This window comes from Athene noctua, chromosome 6, assembly GCF_965140245.1.
Source record: "Athene noctua chromosome 6, bAthNoc1.hap1.1, whole genome shotgun sequence".
Taxonomy (NCBI): Eukaryota; Metazoa; Chordata; class Aves; order Strigiformes; family Strigidae; genus Athene; species Athene noctua.
Window position 1 is genome coordinate 52,042,070 of NC_134042.1, and position 22,534 is coordinate 52,064,603.

The 22,534-nt window shown below is 45.0% G+C and overlaps 2 protein-coding genes across 9 annotated transcripts in view; one reads left to right on the forward strand and one right to left on the reverse strand.

Annotated features, from left to right (window-relative positions):
• FANCM (FA complementation group M) overlaps positions 1 to 22,534 on the reverse strand; it is a 69,198-nt gene that overhangs the window by 45,984 nt on the left and 680 nt on the right. For 3 of the 6 annotated variants that reach the window (XM_074909049.1, XM_074909044.1, XM_074909045.1), the window contains exons 2-4: positions 21,705 to 21,877; positions 19,918 to 19,995; positions 19,067 to 19,225 (exon numbers count right to left, since the gene is read on the reverse strand). In XM_074909049.1, the coding sequence (XP_074765150.1) occupies positions 19,067 to 19,225; positions 19,918 to 19,995; positions 21,705 to 21,877 (410 nt within the window). Of the gene's footprint in view, positions 1 to 4,055; positions 4,308 to 5,240; positions 5,720 to 7,447; positions 7,930 to 19,066; positions 19,226 to 19,917; positions 19,996 to 21,704; positions 21,878 to 22,534 lie in introns of those variants that run through there. The other 3 variants (XM_074909047.1, XM_074909046.1, XM_074909048.1) reach the window with 3 other exon arrangements.
• On the forward strand, positions 4,522 to 17,166 carry LOC141961756 (heme-binding protein 2-like). Of its 3 annotated transcripts, none has more exons than XM_074909051.1 (6): positions 4,522 to 4,806; positions 10,076 to 10,167; positions 11,433 to 11,574; positions 12,975 to 13,158; positions 13,583 to 13,800; positions 14,616 to 17,166. In XM_074909051.1, the coding sequence occupies exons 1-5, from the start codon at positions 4,581 to 4,583 to the stop codon at positions 13,752 to 13,754; spliced, it is 816 nt and encodes a 271-aa protein (XP_074765152.1). In that variant the 5' UTR covers positions 4,522 to 4,580; the 3' UTR covers positions 13,755 to 13,800; positions 14,616 to 17,166. The 3 variants fall into 3 exon arrangements, with proteins under 3 accessions (XP_074765152.1, XP_074765153.1, XP_074765151.1); XM_074909052.1 differs by having other exon boundaries at positions 16,340 to 17,166; XM_074909050.1 differs by having other exon boundaries at positions 13,583 to 17,166.

The following is a 22,534-nucleotide window of genomic DNA, read 5'->3' on the forward strand; positions in this document are numbered from 1 at the left end:
AGAACTGGTAAAGTTATCCCTTAGTGCACTAAACTTGCCAAGAACATAAAGGTTTTTGCTGAAAGAGGTGTCTCCTGCAGCAAATCATGGTGATTTTTCGAAGCTCGTACCCAAGATGAGCTTTGGACCTGCTTCTGGAGGTACAACATTAGCTGAGGGCTACTACATGGAGCACAAGCAAAGAACTATTATTGTTTCAGCTACACATCACCAAAACCTGCTGTTTATCTATTTCTGCTTGGCACAGTAAAAAAACAAAGGCTCTAAACAAATGACCCAGCCTAACTATTTGACTGCAGATTTGCAAGTGTTGTTTACCAAAGAAAAACAAGAAATCTGTGATGTATAAATAACTGTTTGGCACTTCTTCCAGAGCAGAGACTGAGGGGTTAGAGAGAAACCAGCCACCGAGTAGGCCGTGTCTTCACCAAACAAAGCCTGAGAAGGTCCACTTGTAGCCCCAGGAAAGGCCCAGTGCCAGGGGGCTCCCTCCAGTGCTCCCACCGCGGCCGACAGACCCCGCTGGGTTCATGGAGCCACGCTGCGCTTAGAGCTGCCGCCTCCCTTCACCTCCCCCGGCTCGCCCCTCCAGCACTGCCAGGGCCCAACATGCCACAGACCCCTCCCAAGCAGGCTGGGGCAGGCGCAGGATTGGCGGGCAAGAAAGTGAGACCGGGCAGCGTGTCGGCGAGGTGCCATCACAGCCACGGCGGTGCGGGGATGCTGCGGGGCCCCACCGACACGCTGCTCTGCCTTCACAGGGACTGCTCCAACCCGCGTGGGGAAGGGACGCGAGCAGCCCCACACTCTCGGCGTGGCCGTGTGCCACGGGGACATCACGCCGCTCCCGCTCTCTGCTCCGGGTTGGCACATTGTCAACAAAGGCAGGGAAGGAAGACAAGAAAGGGAAAGGGAAGACTTCTTCCCGGCTCTGCCCCTGCCACCCCCAGCTGCAAAGCCAGCTCAGAAGGTGTATTTCTCACCAGTCTTCACAACCAGGGTGTGATCACATTGTGCTGGGGGAGAGCAAACTGACCGTGCAGGAAGGCACGAAGCCAGCCAAGGCCATCTGCAGCTCTGGGGAAGGGCAGCCCCAGGGAAGGCAGGCTGAGGATCCAGAGCACGCACTGCTCTCTCCTAGCCTGCGACCAGAAAGGTTTGGGTCTCCCAAAGTGTGCTGCCTGCAGAAGCACCAGTGCAAGAGCCTAACAGTCCTCAAAGTGACTGCCAGGAGGAAATCCCAGGAGCAAACCACCTTCAGTCTCTGCCCACCCCAACTCCAGGCTGAGTGAGGGAGTCTTGGGACTCCACCAAAAAAGAGCGAGCCCAGGGTGGCAGAGCCCAGGGCAGTCAGGGAGCCAGCCAGCCCCATGACGACGGGCTCGGCACCTCACAGATGTCCTCCCCCCACCGTGGAGAGACTGCTCTGCCACAGGGTGCATAAAGCTTATGTACAGAGTGAGAACAGTTTATTGTAGCATTTGATGAAGCCTCTCAATTCATAGTATGGTACATCAAAGAAGAGAAGGAGGATGATTATTAACAGAAACAAAAATGTGGTTTTACGACAGAGAAGGCACCTGAGAAAGGCATTTGGAGCTGTGACTAGCGCTCCCTTTAATTATTTTCCCTGTACAACTTCAGTCACAACAAAGACAAACAAACTCTAAACAAAAGGGAGAACAGTGCTATTTTATGCAAGCTTTCTACTGACATTTTGTTACCTTTCCAATAATGAAAATAAAGCAACAGGGACACAGCAGGGTACGGTGTTTTTAAGCTGCTCTTATAATTCTCCAAAACCAATACTGATCAACCTAGTAACGATCTTGGCGCCTCTGAGAGTTTTGTTGCAAGTTTTTATTAACTCATTCGGGCACTTCAGTCTTCCCACCCCCCAGGGATCCGTTAGGCACTGAATGTACACTGCTCTTCCCTGGAAGCTGGTTTTCATCACAAAGATACAATAGTTTGTCCTCTTCTAACATCTGTATTTCCTCCTATTACAGAATTTTTTATTACTTAAAAAAAAAAGGCCTACAGTTTTTACTTTTCAACTCATGTCACTGAGAACTTTTTTACTCTTTTACTTGACAATTTGTAAGAAATAGGTGACTTTTCTGTATCAATCTGACATATATGCTTACTGAACAGCATCACTTTGCCAAGGGACAGAAAGAAGCATCCTACTGAGGACGTTTCATATCCTCAATTTGCAAGAACGAGTATTTGTTTTCCTCTTATATTCAGAGATGTAACCTGCCAGGAAAGCACCAAGAATACAGCACTTCCAAAACTGTATTATCTCAAGAATGACTATTTATTAGCCCACAGTCACACACAATGTTAACAAATTGGGGGGGGGGGGGGGGGAAGCCAAATACAACAAAAATTAGCTGTGTTCTACTCCAGTAACAATCAGTTCCTCTATTACCTGAGCTGACAGCAGTGTCTAGACACAGACCTCTTCAGTACTCTGTCAGACGGAGCCCTCTGTACGTAATTGCTAAGCACACCACAAACTAAAACTAGATCAAATACACACACAGTGATCTGTGCAGGTGGAGCATTAAAATAGGATCTTAAACTCCTACCAGCCTTTCTCACAGGTACCCAGTCAATACTCAGTGGATTTGCTCACAAATGGAGAAATCTGGTTGTGATTTTAGACAATTTTTCTGTTGTTTTTTTCCCCCCCCATCTCCAGCAACAATACTTAGCAATCCTCTAAACAGAAGTCAGTTAATTTAAGCAACTATTTATTCTCATAATTAAGGCTTGAACAAAAGTGTTGGGACTGTTTTCTGTGAGAACGTGTCAGAATTATTTATGCAGGACAGGCAGAGGAAGAGCCTCTACACACTGCCTCAGTCAGTCAGTCAGCTCTTCTCAAGCGCAAGGGTTTCCTGGAAGAAATCTTCAAGAGCCAGGATGCCCTCACACGGTAGCAATAACCCAACTTCCAAAATTACCTGGAAAATTCCTTACCCCTAAAACCGCAGCCAGTGTTTGTACTGCACTAAAATGCAATTTAAGCCATGACCTGTGATGTGGATCGATTCCCACCATGCCTTAGTTCAAAGTATCTGCCTGCAGCAACAGACCTGCCCCACAAAGAAAGTTCAGTGGTACCTTTGTGAGGAAGAGCTGGGAACTGCCAAAAAACACCGTCCGCTGCAGGGCACTGTCAGTGAACCTTGCGACTGCGTACACTAGGTAGTTGCCCATGAAATCAAAATCATCAGACAACCAAACGCTTAAGCAAGCATCATCTCCAGTGTTTGTCAGGGATTTGCCTTCCCAGTGAGTTTCAGCTCAGAGAAGAGAGTGTGGTGCTGACAAGCTGCCCGCAGCGGAGGGGCCAAACACCCTCCCAGGGCAATGACATCGTGACTTACCACAAGCAGGGCCCTCCGCTTTTCTGCAAAAAAACCCACATGTTAGGAAACCACAAAGACAGACCCACTCTCTCACGACATTCCCACTGGCAGTTGTTCCTTCATCTGCTAATTCTCCAAGAAACAGCAGTCCTTGGCTGGGCAGCTTTGGTTGACAGAGGAAAAACTTTACGGGAACAGCAGGATTTCAGTCTGTAGGGTCAGAAGTACAGTCAGGACTTGAAGTCTCTGGTTTCTAAGGGAATTAATACTTCATTACCACACCAAGATCTGCCCCTGGGGAAAGGTAACCAAAGCTGAGCCCAGGACGAAGATGCTGATCCAAAAAATTAAAAGAAAAAAAAAAAAGGGGGGTGGGGGGGAAGATTAAGCATCCCATCACAGAGTCAACAACAGTTACATCCCCAACCTTTGGACTTCCTCCTACAAGCATCTCAACAGTGTACAGGAGAGAGCTATTTTCTTCTCCTGTTATTCTAAAATTCTGAAAGCCCAGAGGTTCCCCTTTCCTGCCTGTGTAAAAAGGACCACAACGGTCAGTTCACATTAAAGTCAGAATGAAAGGCAACTACAAACAGAACCACGCAGACCCCTGATTCAAATTCAGACCCTGCTTTAATTGTCATAGCCATCCCTGTGAGAGGTCTGCTCATCTACCTCTTTCTCATGGAGGCTTGCCTCAGCGATGGCAAAATTACACAGCCGTCAACTTCCAAAGCTGGACTTGTGATGAGAAAATGACCCCCAGGTTTTGCACTCCTAAATGGAACCAGCTTGGGATGACCTCACAGAATAAAATGAAAGATCCGACGTACAAGCATGGTTTGAAAATATTAAAAGAAAGTCTCAGTAAAGGAGGACTAGCAGGACATGAAGGGCAGCGGGGGAGGAAGATGTCGACGAGAGCAGCTAGGAAAGAGAGCGTGAGTTAATAAGGAAGCAGCATGCGGAACGCGAATTTCTCCAGGATCTGTGCAGCTTGGATCCCGCAGCACCGGCACCGGGACGGCCCCTGCCACCCCCCGCCAGCCCTGCCGGGGGGGCCGCCGCGCCTCCCTCCCCCCGGGGCGGGCAGAGGCGGGGGCCGCCCCCCCCCGCGCCCTCACACCCCTTCATAAGGCGGCGCGGCGGCGGCAGCGCACCCAGCCCGGCTCAGGCTCGGCTCAGCCCCAGCCCGGCGCGATGGAGACGGGCGGGTGCCGGATGAGCGGCGCGGAGCCGAGCGCGCCGGCCATGATCACGCTGGAGGACCTGGACGGGCTGGCGGAGGAGAGCCCCGACTCCGCGTACCACAGCCAGGGCAGCAGCCTGGAGGAGGAGGCCGAGCGCATGGAGGACGAGGAGCAGGAGCGGCTGCTGAGCTACTGGCAGAGCGTGGGCAGGGGCCACCAGGTGGACGTGCCCCGGGGTAAGAGCCGCCCGCGGGCCTTTAGGCGGGGATTAGCCCGGCGGCGAGCCGGAGCTTTACCGGCCAGCGCCACCCCCCCGCGGCTGCCCGACCCTGGGCTGCCGGCTGCCGTCCTCCTCTCCCTCCCCTGGCAGCTCCGCGGGCTTCCCCGCGGCTGGTGACAGGTTCCCCGGCGGGAGCCCCCCCCGACCCCGAGAGCGCAGGGAACCCTGTCCTGGGGGTGGCCCCCACAGCCCCCCTCATCGCCCCCACCCAGAGGACAGCGCCGGGAAGGCCGGGCCGGGCAGCTCTGAGCCTGAGGTGAAGCTTTGCGCAGGGCTGCGCGGGGGTTTTCTAACTCAGAGAAGCGGCTGCGGTAGCAGCCGATTGACCTATTTATACTAAAAAGCGCTGGGGTGAGTTTTCAGTCTTAAATTAACTATTAAATTGACCACCTGCAAAAGCGTTCTTCTCGAGGATAGCTCCTGCACCTGCCCAAAAGGTCACTCGGAGAAAGATGGTGGAAGTGAAAGATGGCGCGGGGTAAGCAAGGATCAACTCTGCCCTTTGACAGTGAGCCTCCAGGCCTGTCTTATTAAGAAACTGGTTATGTTCAATTTTAAGACAGACTGGAGATCTGAAAGGCTGTAACAAGGCAGATAACTCCCAGCAAGCAGCAGAGAGTAACCGCGACTCAGCTCCCTCTAACTCATCCGTGCTGCCCCGCCTAGAGAAGCAGAGAGATCTTCGGCATCTCTGCTGTCAGATAAATCTCTGAGAGGGTGGGAGGCAGCAAAACCTTGAACGGACTGCACTAGACACTACCAAAATGAAACAACTCTTTTAAAAACCTTTTATGTACTCTAACACAGCAAAGAGGGTACAACCTCCCTTTCGAGCAGCACCTACAAGTCTCATCTTCTCTTTCTGATGCTTTAACAATGAAAATTAACACCCTGTCAGGCAGTAGAAGGGCAAGGGCTAGCTCAGCAGAGGCCTCGGGCTTGCCTGGGTCTTGCTGCCCCCCTACCTGCCCCCCCTTACCACGGTTTCTGTCAATTCTGGGGGCGCAGGGGCACGAGGGAGCAGACAGGGGCTCCTATTTAACATGCAAGATGGGAGCAGGGATGCCACATCACTCTTTGAACAAGATTCCCTCCCACAGAATTACCTGGAATTCTGATACAAGGTGAAACAAGGCACTGAAATTGCTAAGATTTACTAAGCAGGCAATCAAGTCTAGGAAATAAGTCCAAAGTAGTATTTTACCACATTTTAGTTACTGTACTCTGTAAACGCTAAGCAAATGTTACAAAAATCTAAGTAGTAGATTTTTCTTCAGGCACTGTCCAGGGCTGTACATCAGGAGAGGATGTACACGCATCTCAGCTAGAACAGCCCAAGAGTTTCCCAGGCTGGTTTCCCCTCTCCACAGGGACAGACAGCCCCTCTTGAATCAGGTGCTGCCCCCAGGCAGCTGCTGTCACTGCACCCACCATGTAAGAAAATACAAAGACCCTTACTTGGCTGTGGGAGCACTCGAGACCTCAACAACAGAATGAGGATTTCCTGTAGTCAAGTGGTAAAGTCTGAAAGATAGGAACGCTACCCTCCCTCCCACCGTTCTGGATGCCACAAGCTTTGACACCTGTTTTATGGTGAGAATAATCCTTTCAAAAAGATGACTTACCCTGTAGTTTTTGTTTAGCACCTTTTAAGAGTAACAGGAGGACTATAAGCATTCTTAAAAAAAAAAAAAAAAAACAAAGACTTTGCTAGATGTGAACAACAGAAACTGATATGCCAGCTGTATAATTATCACTGTTAAGAAGATCTTAATCCTATAGTCTGACTGACCTATGCCAAACCTTGCAACAAAAAGGTAAATTAAAGGCACAGAAAGGTATAATCTAACTTACTTGGCTTAAACTCCCATTTTATCTACTCCCAGCAGTAGCAGGAAACATGCTACAGCAGTTCCTTTTAAATTTCTCAATTCTAATTTCCATGTAAGAACATTCACTACCAAGCAAGCTCCGGGAGCTGCCACCCATCAAAACTATCTACTTGCTAAAGCACGAAGCTGTCTAGAGGCACCGGGCGTACGACCAGCACGCTCTGAGCTCGCAGGCCCCAGCTCCAGATCAGAGTCCAGGTCTGAATCACGGGCGGTTTCCCAGGAGTGCCAGTGTAGCTCCCCTGTGGGGGTCACCTCCCATGGTGGCAGCCAGGCCGCTGGCAGCCCAACCCCTGTCACCAAAGGGCTGCGGAGCTGCTGCTGCCCACCGCAGCCCCGGGCCCGCAGACACCTCCCAGAGCTGCTGCCCCATCCCTCAGGCCGAGGGGCTTTTCAGCAGGAGGGTTCTGGCTGCCAGCACCACACAGGCCAGCTCCTCTGCTCCCGAGGACAAAGATCTGTGTGCATGGACGTTATTTAAGGGCACAGCCGATGAGTACATCCCCCTTTGTGACGCCACCAGCGCCTCGGGTCAGACGCAAATTAAGACATGCAACAATTTCAATAATGTTCTGAACAAGTCTTCTCAAATGTGCCTTAGCTGTATAAATCCCCTCGTAAAGATTTGCCTCTTCTACAACACCTATCTCTAGTACCAACTGTAATCACAATTTTAAAATGCAATTAAGCCAAGGCTTTACCTACCTCCTTACACTGCTACAATCCATCTTGCCCTGTCCTGTCACCCCAGCATTCAGGTTCATAGGACTGGACAGATGACATGTTAACCAAGCAACTCATTTGCTTTAGGGCAGTATCATCTTAAGCATTGTGCAGGTTAAATACTTATAATCCAAATGTTATACTGTCAGGCCTAAAGGGCATGGATTCAGAAACTGAAGACTAAAGCTCCTGAAAGGATTTTAATTAGTTGTATCCCTATCCTGTGTATTAATATAGAAGGAAAAAAAAGAAAAAAAACCCCACACATTCATCAACAAAGGAATCTAAAAATAGAGTTAACTTTTCTAGTCATAAAACCCTTCCTAATTCTTGAATACTCTGTGGAAAATTCAGTGCTGAAGTCTAATCTACTTTTATTTTTCTCTCAGCCTCCAAAGACATCAACTTTACATGTCAGTTATTACTTACATTAAGTGTTTCCCAATGATGTGTTAAAAAAAATGCTTAAAATTAACTGAAGTCTAGCTTTCTGCCCTTTATTAAAAGGATCTTGACTATTCCAAATAGCCTTAAAGCTAAAACCCCTGCACTGGCTGCCAGGAGATGTAGGTTTGATTCCCAGCTCAGCTACAGATTTACCAAGTGATCTAGACCATGTTAATGCTCCTGCATCTTAATTCTCCTCTTCTCTGAGACATGGACAATACTCTCTTCCCCCATCATCCTGCCTTTTCCAGTTAAGATACCGAGGCACTTAAAACACCCAAGAGATGGGCTCTTATTCCAGCTGGAACATTAGTCCTTGTCACGCAGGTCCGATACATACCAGGGGTAGTATGGCAGAAATTCACATCCAGACTTTCAAAGACTGTACATAAAATTTAAATTTCCAATCCTCTACCAAAGTACAGAAATGTCTGCATTACTTCAGCTTTGACAGGCTAGGGTCTAACTCTTTTGGAAGAGAGGCTTTCCGTTCCAAAGACTAACGTTGTAGTCCAAGTTGCCGAGCCTGTCTGTTCGGGATCAACTTCTAAGCAGAAGTTATTGATGAACTGCAGCTAGAATTGGCATCAAAGGCAACCACAGTTGCAAATACACCTAATCCAACCACATTTAAGTGACAGGAGCACAGAAGTACTAGAATATGTTAGTATTATATAGGCAGGTATAGGTATAGGCTGCTTCTCTCCCTACCTTGGCTGGGAGGTGTAACGATTAATACCGACTGGATAGTTGCTACTGTCGCTGTGTCTAGAAACAGACCATAGGTTTGCATTTAATTTCTTACAAAACATGAGAATCATTCGAGAAGTCACAGCACATTTCAGTTCCAACTCAGTACCGGTAAGAACTCCAACTCCAGTTCCAACCAGTACCAGTAAGCGAGCACGTGGGTGATTAGAGCTCTTTACCAGGAGTCAGCTCTTAACACTCTCCTTCACATAATGCTCCGCCAGCACTGTGTGCCAGCTCAGGCCAGGAGCAATGACATGTTAGACAGTGCTGACATGTTAGACCATACTCCAATGTTAGACCGTACTCTTGTTCTAACGGGCAAGACCACAGACAGTGGCAAACACAAGCAGCATGCAGGGCACAGGGTGTCCCTGTTAGGCAAAGGAGGTTGGCACATTCCATTTCCTCTTTAGGAATGCTTTGTGGTGACTATTTGAGAAGGCTGAACCACTCCGCTTCCTGCTGCCAGGTGTAACAGACCTGACATACAGAACAGTGAAACTTGCTTTGCCCTACTCCTGCTTTTATCCAAGTTATTCAGTTTTGCTAGCGTGTTAATATTCGCTTTAAGTCAATAGTCTTCTGCCCCTTCCAAACAGAAATATAACCTTTCATCTAACGTACTTGGTATCTAATCAGACAGCACGTACGTATAGAACTACTATACAACAAAAAGCAAATCTATTAACACAAATCTGTGTTCTAATTTCTTTGCGAAACAACTGCAGGTGTTCTTCAGATACAGTTCCCCAATGAAGGATAAGTGAGGCATTCTAAGTTTCCTCATCTTATATTTCCTTACCTTAACAGGACATGTTTCTCCTCCCTCAGCTGTAGTTTCCACGCTTCCATCCCCCGCACACCCCACTGTCAGTTCATTCCCTCCAGCCCCAGCACCTCGGGTTCCTGCCAAGGACACTCTTCCTTTCCAAGGACACTCAGCCAACAGCCCGCCCGCAGCACGGGCCTGGCCAGCCACAGCACTGAAACGGGCTAACAGCAAACGCTGGACTTGGATACCGGACATAAACCATCTTCCGGAAATGGCAGAAGCTCCCACAGTAGTAACGAACCTGTGAACGAGAGCAGCCAACTCGGCTCATGTCTTAATGTGGATGCAGGTTAATCCAGCACGGAGGGAGTGGCTGGAATTGGCAGCATCGTCTGCACAGGGACAGAAAACGGCCCCGCCAAAACCTCCCCGCACTTGTTTAACGGCAACTCCTGAGGGGTGGGAGGGTGAAACCTGCTCCCGAGGGCACGGAAGTCAGTTCACCTTAATATTACTACGGAAGAGCAAATTAGCTACCAAGTCCCCTGCAGTTTAACTAAGAGGAAGAACTGAAACACTTTACATTTTTTTCTACAGCCCCTCTTCTCTAAAATTGCACACGTGTTATTTTGTTTCAGAAATGGCAGAACCGATTCAGCAGCTGACCAGAAATAACAACCCCCAGGAGAGACAGACCATCCCATTCACCCTGATCCAGCGCAAAGAAAAGGTACCGCTCCCCTTCCCCTTGAGGCTGTAACTGTGTTTGCAGCATTCCCACCCAGCTTCCCAAACCAGGTTTCTTCATAAAATTGTTTTAGCCATTTAGGATTTTTAACACTGTAAGTGCAAAGCATTGTTACTGGATAACTACATTTCATTTTTAACTTGTCACCATTTATACATGTGTGAGGTTTTTTTAAGGTAGAAACTAGCAGGAATGTCAGAAAATGGCCAGGAATTAGTCTTTGTGACATTTTATAATTTAACAAAAAACCTTCATATTTTGATATTGGAAATAAAATGCCTATTTTCTTCATTTAAATCAATGCTTTTGCTGCTTTACACAATCATGTTAACAAAACCTTAGCAAAGATTACCCAAAAGATTAATACGTGAACTTAAAACCAAACATGTACTTTTCTATCATGGATCATTATCAAACAAAGCAGCAATTTGCAAACCCATCTTATCCTCTGATGAGAAATTTAAAGTGATGTCCAGCAAACTGTCCACAGCTCAGGAAATGTGGAAACAATAACCTTAAATATATGACAAAGCAAAGAAACGTTTGCTAACCATATATGAAGATTTCTTGTCACATGCCATTTAAATAGATCTATATAACCCAAATTTATAAATATCACCATTTGATTGAGTGTATTTCATCTGAACAATTTGGGACTCTGACTATTTATGCTGTAATTAAACACTCAAAAGCAATTTCTCAGTACTACTGTAGTAACTACAGATAAAAATAAGGTTATCCAGTGTTAATTGGAACTAAATGTTTAATACTGCAAGTCCAAAAGATGGCAGTTCCTGATTTTAAAGGAGAACTACCTGGAAGGCTGCTGAAATAAGTTTTGGTTCAAAGATCAGCAGCATATCCCTTCTGGATTTCTGGGAGAAAGGACTGAAATTCAAATGTTCCTTTCAAGACCATCTCACTGACAGTTGAAAAAACATACAGTTATTCTTGTACTCGAGTAAGATGCACACACTGCACAGGGTTTGGATATCTACTTATTATACACCAGCTCGGACCCTGGAACACAGCACACGTGAACTAACTGAATGTGCTTCAGGTATAGCTGACACCAAGACTTAAAACCATCCCTCATGCTTGCTGTCCTCCTGGTCATACACCTAGGGAAACTGGTTTCTCAATGCTCTAAGTAAAGCACTGAAATATGCTTTGGCTTTTGTTTGTTTGCTCAGGTATTTGAGGTGATTCAGTTAAAATACAAAATTTTGATCTTACTGTGTTTGCAGCTTGGAGATCTCCTTTACGAAAAACGTCAGTATGGCAAAGCCAAGTGGGCTTGTATAAAAATGAAAGAAAAACAGTATGAACAGAGCATATGCCTTGGATTCATGAAGCTTATGCGGTACATTTGTGAGCAGAATTCCTCAGGTAATTGGTACCACAATTCTACGTTAAAGTTAAAGCATTGCATTTTTGCAGTAGCTCCTTCTAACTGAGGAGATACTTTGATCAGCTGTTTCCAAATGCTCCACCCTGTCTACAGGGACATTTTCCTGTAATCCAGCCTCTCCAGCAGAGTCCAAACCAAAGTGCTGCTCCCTCTGCACGCACACTTGAAGAGAACCTCTGTGGGAAGCCACCGCTGTCTCTGGGGAGTTGTGACCACCACAACTGCCTGGGAATTGGCACTGCCTATTTTTGTAGCTATAAATCAGGCTTTTGCTACAGAATTTGAGTGGTTTAGTTTCCACAGCAGTACTGAAATGGCCCATTCTAAGAACCTGCATAGAATGTAGAACCAAAAAAGAACATAATGTTTTGTTTCCTTCATTTTAGTTTATACTCAATTTGTGCATGTCTGAGTGGACACCAAGATTTGTGTGGTGGAAGCATATTTTCTAGATAGTCTAGTTTCAAGGGCAAGTCCACCATGTCCTTGATATCTTGTGCCTGCATGAAAAATATGCACCTAGTTTCCAATCTAATTTAATCCAGTTTCAACTTCTAGCCATCTGTTCTCATTTTTTTCATTCTCCAGTTGATTAAAAAGTATTGCAGCGCCCAGTGTTTTGCTCTGTAATAATACATGCGTTGTAATCGAGTCAACCCTTCATTTTCTTTCCAAGAGACTAAAAACACTGTTCACAAAAGCTTTTCCTTAATCGGGTATTTTCCCTGCTCTCCCCATTCTTTTAGCACTTTAACACGGTTTAAACGTAATTTTGGCTCCAGAACAGTGCTGTTTTGTTTTCAGGCTGTGTACAAAAGCAAAAGTTCCCCCTCCCAGTCATCGCTGCTACCTGCACAGTCAAAATCACAACCTTTTCCTATAGCCCTGCCAAAACACAGCAGCGTGTTTGATAACAGCAAGTCCTAAATGAATTCACAGTGCAGCCCCCTTGTCTTGCCTCACTGTTTGCTACTAATGTTTAAAACATGACACAAGGTCAGTTTACAAGATAAACACTCCCCTCTTAAGAGGGGGAAAGAAGTTAAGACAAACTCCTTACCCTACACAAAGATGGGAGAGCTCACCAAACACCACACTGTAGACATACATGCACCCATATTTGCATGTGTAGGTTTTAGAGATACATGCACACACAAACTACAAGGGATAATAAAATGCTGCTTCCACTTGGAGTACACAACTCCATTTTCTAAAGCATCCTACTTAATTCCTTTTTGTAGTGAAAGTCTTTCTGCTCTGGCAGTCTCTTTGCATTACTCAGAAATTCTTCGGTCACTATATATGAATTCAGAAGTCAAGCATGGTATGCAGACCTCCTCTGGAATGTTCTAAAAGTCCTGTGTGTCTCCCTCCTCAGGGCTCTACTTGGGGATAACAATCCCCATCGTGACCATAGTCCATACAAACGAGTCTCAGTCCGAGATGACGCGGTCAGTGACAGTAGCATACTACCTGCCTGATGTGCTGCAGGACGAGCCACCCCATCCTTTTGACTCCGACATAATCATTGAAGAGTGGCCTTCTACTATTGTTTATAGCAGGTAAGAAATATCTTAATTTTGTTCTAGTAAAAACGGTAAAAAGAGGCAGTTTTCAATTTGGGCATGTTATGCCTTTTAAATCGAGTTCTAAAAGCTGACAAACAGTAAAACTTGATTTTCAGTCAATGTTAAAGCAGCCTGCTTTAGGAAACTGGAGTACTCAGGCAATAATGGTTACCAGAGAACTTGGCAAAAGGCTGCATCTGTAAACGTGATATAACAGCATCTCAAAACAGACTATGGCATAGCCAGGAACAAAGCATCTGACAACACTGCACATTTTAAGAAACACCCATTACCTGTTTGAGATCAATCACCATCAGCGTGTATCATTTGTGAAACATGACTAAATCATTTAGAAGGAGGCTTTTCTAGGCTCTGGAAAAAAAACCCATGGATTTTAAAAAGAAGTTGACTGTTTCAGGAGCTTCAGAGGAATCACCAATGAAGACTCTATAATGAGAGAAATAAACCTGTTGGCGGAAATCCTGGAGAGTCCCGAGTTGTGTCTGCAGGATACGTTCATCATCGCGGGATACACGAACCCAGCTGCTGCCAACCGACACAACGAGATATGGTTCCTGCAGAGACCATAGCCTCCCTTCACTGGGATCATTCCGATTTACTGGCAGAATCTTACAGGTGAATCACGTGAGACTAGATGTCAAACCCTCAAAAGATTTTAGAAACGTGGCTTTTAGCCACTTTAGCAAGGCAACACTCCAACGGAATAACCAGAGCTCACACTGGAAACATACCATTTCCTGTGTCAGCTTTTACAGTTTTTACGGAGATTTTATGAAGATTTTTAGCACTTTAAAAGTTAGTTCACCTTTTTTTACAAGATAAGGGAGACAGAAGCCTCTCTCCTCGTCCACTTCTTAGCGCCACTAGACTGCTTGTGGCTTGGGACAGCCCCAGGGGAGAACCCCGAGCCCCCGTGCCGGCTGCTCTGGGCACCCAGTGGGACACCCTCACAGCCACCTCACACACGCAGGCTACACTTCACAAAAAGAATGTTCAGGTCTTCATGTCTGAAGAGAACTACTAGGTTTAGACCACTGGGATTAAATCAGGGAGTAAGAGTCAGCCGGCGCTGACTGCTTTTCATGTCATCAGCTGTGGAGCAGAGATTCTTAATGTTTACCTCAAAAAGCATCCAGCCAAAGTACTTTTAGCCTTGAGAAGAGACCAAGGCAGCAGAACAGTCCTAATGCTCATTAAAGTTTTGACAGCAAAGGTTCCAGGTTACCTGACACACTCACAGTAACCCCATGACCGTGTCTGGCATTCCTAAATAGAAGGTGGTTATTCTTAACTCTTCAGTTTTCTGAACACTTTCTTCTCACAACTGTGAATGTTAAAACACTGCAGCTGAAGAGAGTACTTTGTTCGGTACTTTTTACACTCTTCTGGCATTAATTATTAACGTTATAAATGATACAAATATTTCACAGAACCACAGGAAAAATTTCAGCTAGAAGTGACCTCTGGCAGTCGCCTGGTCCAGGCAGCTCAGAGCCTCACACCGTTGGATTCTGAGCATCTCCAGGGATGAGGAGCCCGTAACCCCTCCGGGCCCTGTTCCGCTATCTGACCACCCTCACTGTGAGAATTTTCCTTCCTCATAGCTAACTGTCCATCTTGCAGCTTGCTTCTTTTACCCTTCATCTCTATGGTCATCCTTCAAGCAGCCAATGCTAGTCCAGCACGCTGAGACTGAGCCCCAAGCTCCCTCAGAAGGGCTGAAGGCAGCGCTCCGCCGTTCCCTGCGGTTAAAGGGCACCTCCTGCACTTTAGAATCGGGGTAGCAAACAGTTCTGCTCCCAGAAATCCCTTCTTAACGTCTCCCCTTACAGACACAACGGTCGAATTTAATACTTAACAGAAGTAAATGTCTTTTTACATAAAACGTCATGAAGTACCTCACTGGCATTATTTACTGATCACAGGATTTAGGCTTTAAATACAGCTTTTGTGTCAAGGCAGGAAACGGCAGCCAGAGCCAGGGTCTGCTGGCATACAAGATGTAGCCCTTCGGAACAAAGGTACAGGTCTCAAGAACTCCTGGTTCCACAAGGCTCTCTGCTGCCCAGAACTGACTTTATGCCTCATCTCAAACCTCTGGCTGAGCAGCAGGACCAGGGAGTGGTCCACTGACCATCCCTGACCAGGACCGAGGTGGCCTCTGGTGGCCACTGCCCCCAGGGATGCCTCAGGGAATGGTGAGAAGGAGGAGGAAAGGAAAAAGAAAAAGAAAAAAAAAAGAAAAAGAGACAGAAAAGCCTTTGTTTTAACACAAACAAACTGACAGTCTTTGTGGGGAGATAAAAACCAAAAAAGCAATCCTCGCTCTCTTCTGAACATCTGCTATCCCGGCTGTTCAGCCGCCCGGCCCTAGCCCAGACATCTGTACCGCCACAAACTCTGCACGTTACACCGAGGCGGGGACTCGCCAAAAAGACTCTGGGTTTGGTTCTTTCTTATCCCAACCAGAGAGCAATCAAATCTGCTTTGACAGGTGACAGCACAAACGCTTGTGCCAGTTGTGGCCACGACTCAGACCCGCTTTGATGTGCCACTTTAACTGCACATCTAAGTGTTTCTTACTTAACAGAACAAGATGACAAAGGTACCTGTCTGTCTTTTATTCCTCTCAATTTGTTCAAGATATAGGATCACAGCTCGGGGGGAGGGGGGGGCAAATAAAAAAGAAATTAGATTTCCCTTTCAACATGTTGAATTGTTTCCTGTTTGATTTTTATTTGTTTTGCTTTTCTTTAACATTTCCTCAAACTGCTTGGCAATGCCAGCCAGTATTAAAGTGAAAGTTAATACATTAATGGAAAACAATAAAAAGTTTTTAAAAACTGAGTTGAGCAGAGCGCCCAGGGAAGCATTAAATAACAGAGTTTGTTTTGCCCTCACCCCCCCTCCCCGATTTTTCTAAGAGCAAATAAAAACATGTTTTGCCTTTGACAAGATTTTATGGCAAATTAAAGGAGCTTCTGCAATTTATTTGCTTTTGCCAGTTATAGAAATTATTTTAATGCTTTGGCACAACAAATGTCAAATGGCTACTGGAAATAGTTACATCCTGTCACCATGAAGTACCAGTTTGTACATATTTTAAATGTCTATTGCAAAAAGCATTTGCTGTATCTTATGTCTCTTTCCATAGGCAATCTTCACCTAAATACTTCTGTGACTCAGCTACTTGTGGGTATGTTATAGAAACATTCTTGTTGCTGAAATATAAAAATAAGGTATTTATCTGACTGTGCCGATATCCTAACCGCAGCAAAGCGTTCAGTGTTGTTTTATGTAAAGCTGTGAATTCCAGGATAGTATTTATTTGGACTTAGGTTAGACAGCTTCTGCAGCTGAGGACCAATTAATCGCCCGTTTGAAGATACACTTTATGGCTATGGAACACTTGCACCAACTCGTGTAACCGGCCCTCACAAGCACGGGCACAAAGAACTGTGTGTTTTCGCTGACACACAATAAAGCTTACTTAACAGGTACACCACCAAACACCAAGGAAACCTTACGATTACTAAGTGACATCATTTGAGAAAGTTTGAAAACATCACGTCAAGCATGATTACTTGTTACCAGAACAGGTGTTCTGTTATCCCCCTGTGGCTCTACTTTGGAAGCCATCAATGGATACTCATTTTTAATTTGAAGCTCTTAGATTTCCACTGTTCAAAGGAGATAATAAAACAGAATTCACCTATATTTTTGGAAGATTAAATGATGTAGCCTTAACAGATAAGTGTTGTCCTGCATATTGTGTATTTTTCAAACAAGCGTTAGTGCCTAAAAAGTTTATTCCAGCTATTGTGATACTCAGGGCCTTGCTTACTGTATGTATACAAATATAAATGTAATTTTTCTGGCATTGTTGTGTTGTGCTGTTTTACACTGTTCTTCGTTTTCACTGAACTGTTGTCTTGTTTACTGTCACGGTGTGTCAAAATTAAAGATAATGATTTTATTGTGCAGAGTACACCTGGCTTTCATTTTTCTAGCATCCAAGTCCTTTTGCTATCTTTCCTTGGAATGGGATCAGCAGAAGTCCCAAGCTGCTATTCCGATTTTACAAAAGCCATTTAAGCCCTGGATTTGAAATGGTCGCTCTAAGACCCCAATAACTTAAATAACTTTCAAACCCCCATACATTCTTTGACATAAGCACGCACATTTGGAGCTGTGTGTCTACATGCTGTGGCCAGCAGGTCTCCCAGCCAATCCCTGCTCCTGGCTGCAGAAGCCATCTGCAGCCCCCCCTTTGTCAAACATCCAGCACAGCCCCCCCCAGTTCCTACTGGAGCACAGACTGGGGCAGGACTGGTGTCAGAATCAAAAATACTTCAAGTGACATGTGCATGTGAGTTTTCTCCTAACTCCTGAAGGCATTCCTAACATAATTCACAGCTGATTCTTTTGGCAAGGGACAAGGATAACGGAACAGGTACTTGTTGGTTCTGTGCCTGCACCCAGGTATCCTGACCTCAAACTGCACAGGAGCCAAAATGCAGGAGCACAGTAAGGGCTGGAATTGAATTTCAGGGCACAGCCAAAGACTGTCGCTGTGCTGCAGAAAACTGCACAACCACACAAACACCTCTGCAGGAACTGAGCCCCTTTTGGAAGTGCTGAGGTCTAAGACTAAGGCTTGGCTCGCCCACGAACAGGGGAGCAGGCCGGGCACCACCCCTTTAGCCCGTGTTGTTACAAGCCCTATTTCCTAAGTAAAGCAGTCGCAAAAACCAGATCAAAGAAAGGAAACAGAAACCACAGTGAAACTTTAGTCAAGGTTTGTCTATACTCCTCAATTACACCAGATCAGCCAAACCTATGTGCTGATTTCAGCTGAAATCTCCAGTGAAACACCTCAAATGGAATCCCTGCGCTCAACACAAGAGTTCAGAGGCACCTGCAGGGATGCAAAACTACTTTATAAAGTTGTTGCCAGCTTATCAGCGGAACTTCCTCAATTAAATACCCTCTCAGGTTACTGGTTTGAAAACAGCTGATCTAATTTAATCTAGAATATGAACGAAGAAGTTTGCCTTCCAATGGTCTGCACATAAGCGGCACCGAAATCATTAAACTTTAACCAAAAACATACTTTAAGGCCAACAGTCCGATACTAACTTAATCCTGTTTTTTTTATGTTTGTTACTAAAATAAGAACACACATTTTGAACTTTTCAGAGTGGTATCTTATGTAGTACCATTTGTCTGCTAGTACCTTACTGAGGAGGCACAGACCTTTAAGCCATCATCGACTGGCTAACAGCTGATGTAATACCCCTGCTAGCCTGTCCTGTATCTGGGCATTACCTACTGGTAAAAGAGAGGAGAGCTCTCAAGAGAAAAATAAACAAAAATAAAACTCAAACAAAAAAACCAGGGAGAACTAAATACACTTACAGATAACTTAAAGCTCTAAAGAACACTCCTAATCAGAGACAATGTTTCAGCCAATTTCAGCCATTCAGCCAGGCAATAACCTGGACAACAGAAGCATGGCCATTCTCAACATTGTAATGCTACTCAACTGAGGCAAATTAAGAAGCCCCCAGTTTAGGACTCCTGTCAATTTTACAGGGATCCTGAGAGAGGATGAGAAAACTAATCGAACTGTAAGTTTTCCACCAGAGCTTTTTAAGTTATCGCGAGTTAACGGGTATTGTTGGAGCAAAGTGGAACAGCAGCTGCTGTAGTTGAAACCATGTTTTTTTCTTTGCCTTATATTCAAAGGCAAAGTTAATTTCATAAGGAAGTGTTACCTTTCTAAGTTACTGCCAGTGTAGATAGAAATGTTATAACAGGGAGGGAGATGATGTATTTAGTGACACTGTCTGTTTAACAATAAAGAAACACAACAACTCACCCGGATGTAAGCATTCTGAATTTCTACCAGTTCTTCACCAAGTGGAACAACAATTTTTTCCACTTGTCGCTCATGAGAATAAGGCTGAATTTCTGGAGAATCTTCAGCACATAGCTCTATCTGGGCAATGAGTAAGTTGGAAATAACTTGCTGCACAGCCTGAGAAGCCACAAAAAGAAAAAAAGTATTTGTTAACACTCCAACAGTGCAAGTCAGTATCTCATGAAAGCAGCTATTGCTGTATTTTAGCAGGCCTTGAATAAAACTGCAAGGAAAAGGTACTGACTACCTACAGATGAAAAAGAAAAGACTCTCCACCAAAAGATCTCAAGTAGTACACAAAGAGGCAGTATGGCAAGCTCATGAAGGCAGGCAGCGAGCAACTGCAGGAGGGCTGGAGGGACAGAACTCTCCTTTGGCTTCAGGTGCACCACGAAACACCCGATGAGACGTAACCTGAAGCTAGGAGCTTAAACTGAACCGGGCGGCCACCTGCCTTAGACTGAAAACCAAAGCCTTACCTGTATTTAAGGCAGTACAGCACACCAGACAGAATACAAAAGGCATTTCGCATTGGGAGTGTATTCTTTCCAGTTCAAGTAGGTTTGTATTCCCAAAAATTAAAAGGTATTTTTTTCCTTTTAGAAATGTTGGGAAATAAATATTACAAAGTCTACAGCATGAAAAAGACAAACCATCAACAACTAATGGACTGGAAAGAGATTCGCTTTTTATGTGCAATTCTAACAGACTCCAGTACCCTTCACGGTGTTCAAAGTGTATCAAACAGTATTAAACACAGCTGCTACTGAAATGTTATCATTCCAACCATGCAAGTAGATTTGACTCACCTTTGTATCACTGCCTGGTGTGGCACTTAGGGCCAAGATCCGAAACTGATTTGTGTATTTGCTTAGTTCCCTTACAACCTGAGAACAGGAAAGTTTCCATTAATATCATAAATGGAGTTTATTTGTTTATACAAACTGTATTGATGAAAACATCCACTAAGAGGAAAGAGCTTAACAAAATACTCTAAAAAGAGTATACCTAAAATCAAATGGCAGCCAGGAAGCATTCAGTTTATAACCATTTTATCCCAAACCAATCTTGATTAAGTGTATTACCCCAGCCTTATTCAGCACAACAACCTTGGTAAATTCCAAAATGATTTTTCATTTGATTTAATCAAAAGATTAACAGCACACTGACTCAAGTGAGCTGCCAAAAAGTTTGAAGAACCACTCTAAAAAGAGTTAATCGTAGATGATTAGTCCCATGAAATCTGAACAGAGATCAGATGACAACCACCGTGCCAACCAGCATTCAGTCGAGTCTCACTTGGAAATGCTGCATTAGCCATTGGGAAAATGGGTGAATATTCCTCAGACTCACCATGTTCCCATTCTACAACCCTCCTGAAGCGCAAAACTGGGACCAGTACAACAGCTGGTGAACATGCAAGCAATAACCAAATGGCCTCCCTGCTTCAGTGTGCCCCAGAGCTGAACCCTGCCCGTGCTCCCAGCGCCCACCACACCTTCTGACCAGCCACCCTGCGCCACACAGGGACAGGGAAAACAGGCAAATAACACAACACAGCAGAAAAGCTACAGAGAATAAGCAAATGGAGACTAGAGAGGAATTCAAATGGTACTGATAGTTCTACTGAAAGTCACACAAAGGTACAGCTAAAACAGAGCAGAGCCTGCCAGCCTCACAGCCACAGGGACTGCGGAGGGCTCGTGGAAGAGATTCTTCTCGGCTGCAGGTGAGACAACTCTGAAGCTCATGAACATGAGTGGTGGCTCTATGCTACAGAGCAAGTCCTGTAACGGTAAAATATTTTAAGAAAATATATTTATAAAGTATTTTGAAATAACCTATAAGCTTGAGTTCTTTGAAAATGAAGTTGCTATAATTCCGAAGAACGGTAGAAGTGCAACACTAGCAAATCAAAATGTCCTGTTTTAACCTGGCAAGCTACTGTCTCTTTTCCAGCATGCCAAGTTGGACAAGCACTAAAAACCACCTACTCCCCTCTACAGAGGCCTAGGAAGCAACTGGGCACAACCCTGTACACATTCAGTCAATTTTTCCAGTCTGTAAAGCTGTAACTGTCTTTTAGGTCACATATGGCTATGAGAAAATTAAGCCAGGATAACAAAACAAAGTCTTTGCTCATCAAGACAAAACTCAACTTTAAAAAGAACTCTTGAACTCATTTTACTAAGATATGGAACTTTACAAAAACACCCTGCACTTCTTTCTGAAAAAATACCTCCCCTCATTTAAGAGCTGTTCCAACGCAGCATAAAGACACCAGAGTACACCTGCAAACACACATTTGAAAAAAACAGCACAGTGACCCAGCCAAAACAATATTTTGAAACAAAAGTTACAATTTCATTCAGACATTAAAAAAATTCCCACCTCACCTTACCAAGTTTTAATGCAGGTTTTGCTTACAAACAAAGTATCACTGCTGTAGGGAGATTGTCCTTTAGGTCCTTAGCTCTGTTTGAAGGAGATCAAACAGTCCTCTGTTTTTAAGTGGTGCTTTATGGAGATCCTGGAAGTGATTTTGGGGGAGATTTTTTGTAATGGTGAGACAAGAGCGGGGTCACTCCAGCATTACCTGACAGTAGGCGTGATTTCCAAGGGCTTTGTGGGCTTCATCAATAACCAAACATTTAATCTCTACAGCAGGACACGTCCCACGAGAAAGATCATTCACCATTATTTGAGGGGTCAGGAAAAAGACTCTCTTGGCAGTCCACAGTTCCCCCCGACCGAGAGCTTGGGTTCCCCCTGAAAAATAAAGGAACAACGTTAGCGAACTGTTCTGCTGGGAACACACCACAGGGACAGCAGAAGGCTGACGGGGCTGGCTTTGGGAAATTTTAAAATAGCCTTAATGCTAGTCCCATTCGCAGGGAAGAAAGGTGAATACAATGACGGGTTTTTTACATTAAAATACTAAATCCAGGAGCATGGAAAACACGGCTAGAAAGCTCAAGATGCAGCCTAGCCTCCCGCAGCTGTATAACCTGATCCACACCACCTCTGGCAAAGGTTTAAATGGGTTATGGATTCAGTCATTTAAAAAAAAAAAAAAAAAGGGTTATGGATTCAAATTAAAAACGGGTTATGGATTCAAATTAAAAACGGGTTATGGATTCAAATTAAAAACGGGTTATGGATTCAAATTAAAAACGGGTTATGGATTCAGTCATTATTAAGGATATGCCTTCAGCAAGCAGCAAAGTGCAGTTATGGGCTTTAAAAAAACTTTTTAAGAATGGAAAAAAAAAGAAAGCCGTTCTTCTTTAGCTTGTTTCATAAAGTGCATATATACAGTGCAGGCATTTACAGCTCGGGGGGGGGGGGGGGAACCCTAAGGCTCTGTGGACCCCTGCACCCCAGAAAACACCTTCGAGTTGGCAAAAACACCCTCAGGTTGGCGAC

Excerpts from the sequence above, each read along its gene's own strand:
- LOC141961756 (XM_074909050.1), top strand. The coding sequence starts at position 4,581 with ATGGAGACGGGCGGGTGCCGGATGAGCGGCGCGGAGCCGAGCGCGCCG. Across the intron at positions 10,168-11,432 it reads TGATCCAGCGCAAAGAAAAG|CTTGGAGATCTCCTTTACGA; the intron begins GTACCGCTCCCC and ends CTGTGTTTGCAG. Across the intron at positions 13,159-13,582 it reads TCTACTATTGTTTATAGCAG|GAGCTTCAGAGGAATCACCA; the intron begins GTAAGAAATATC and ends TGACTGTTTCAG.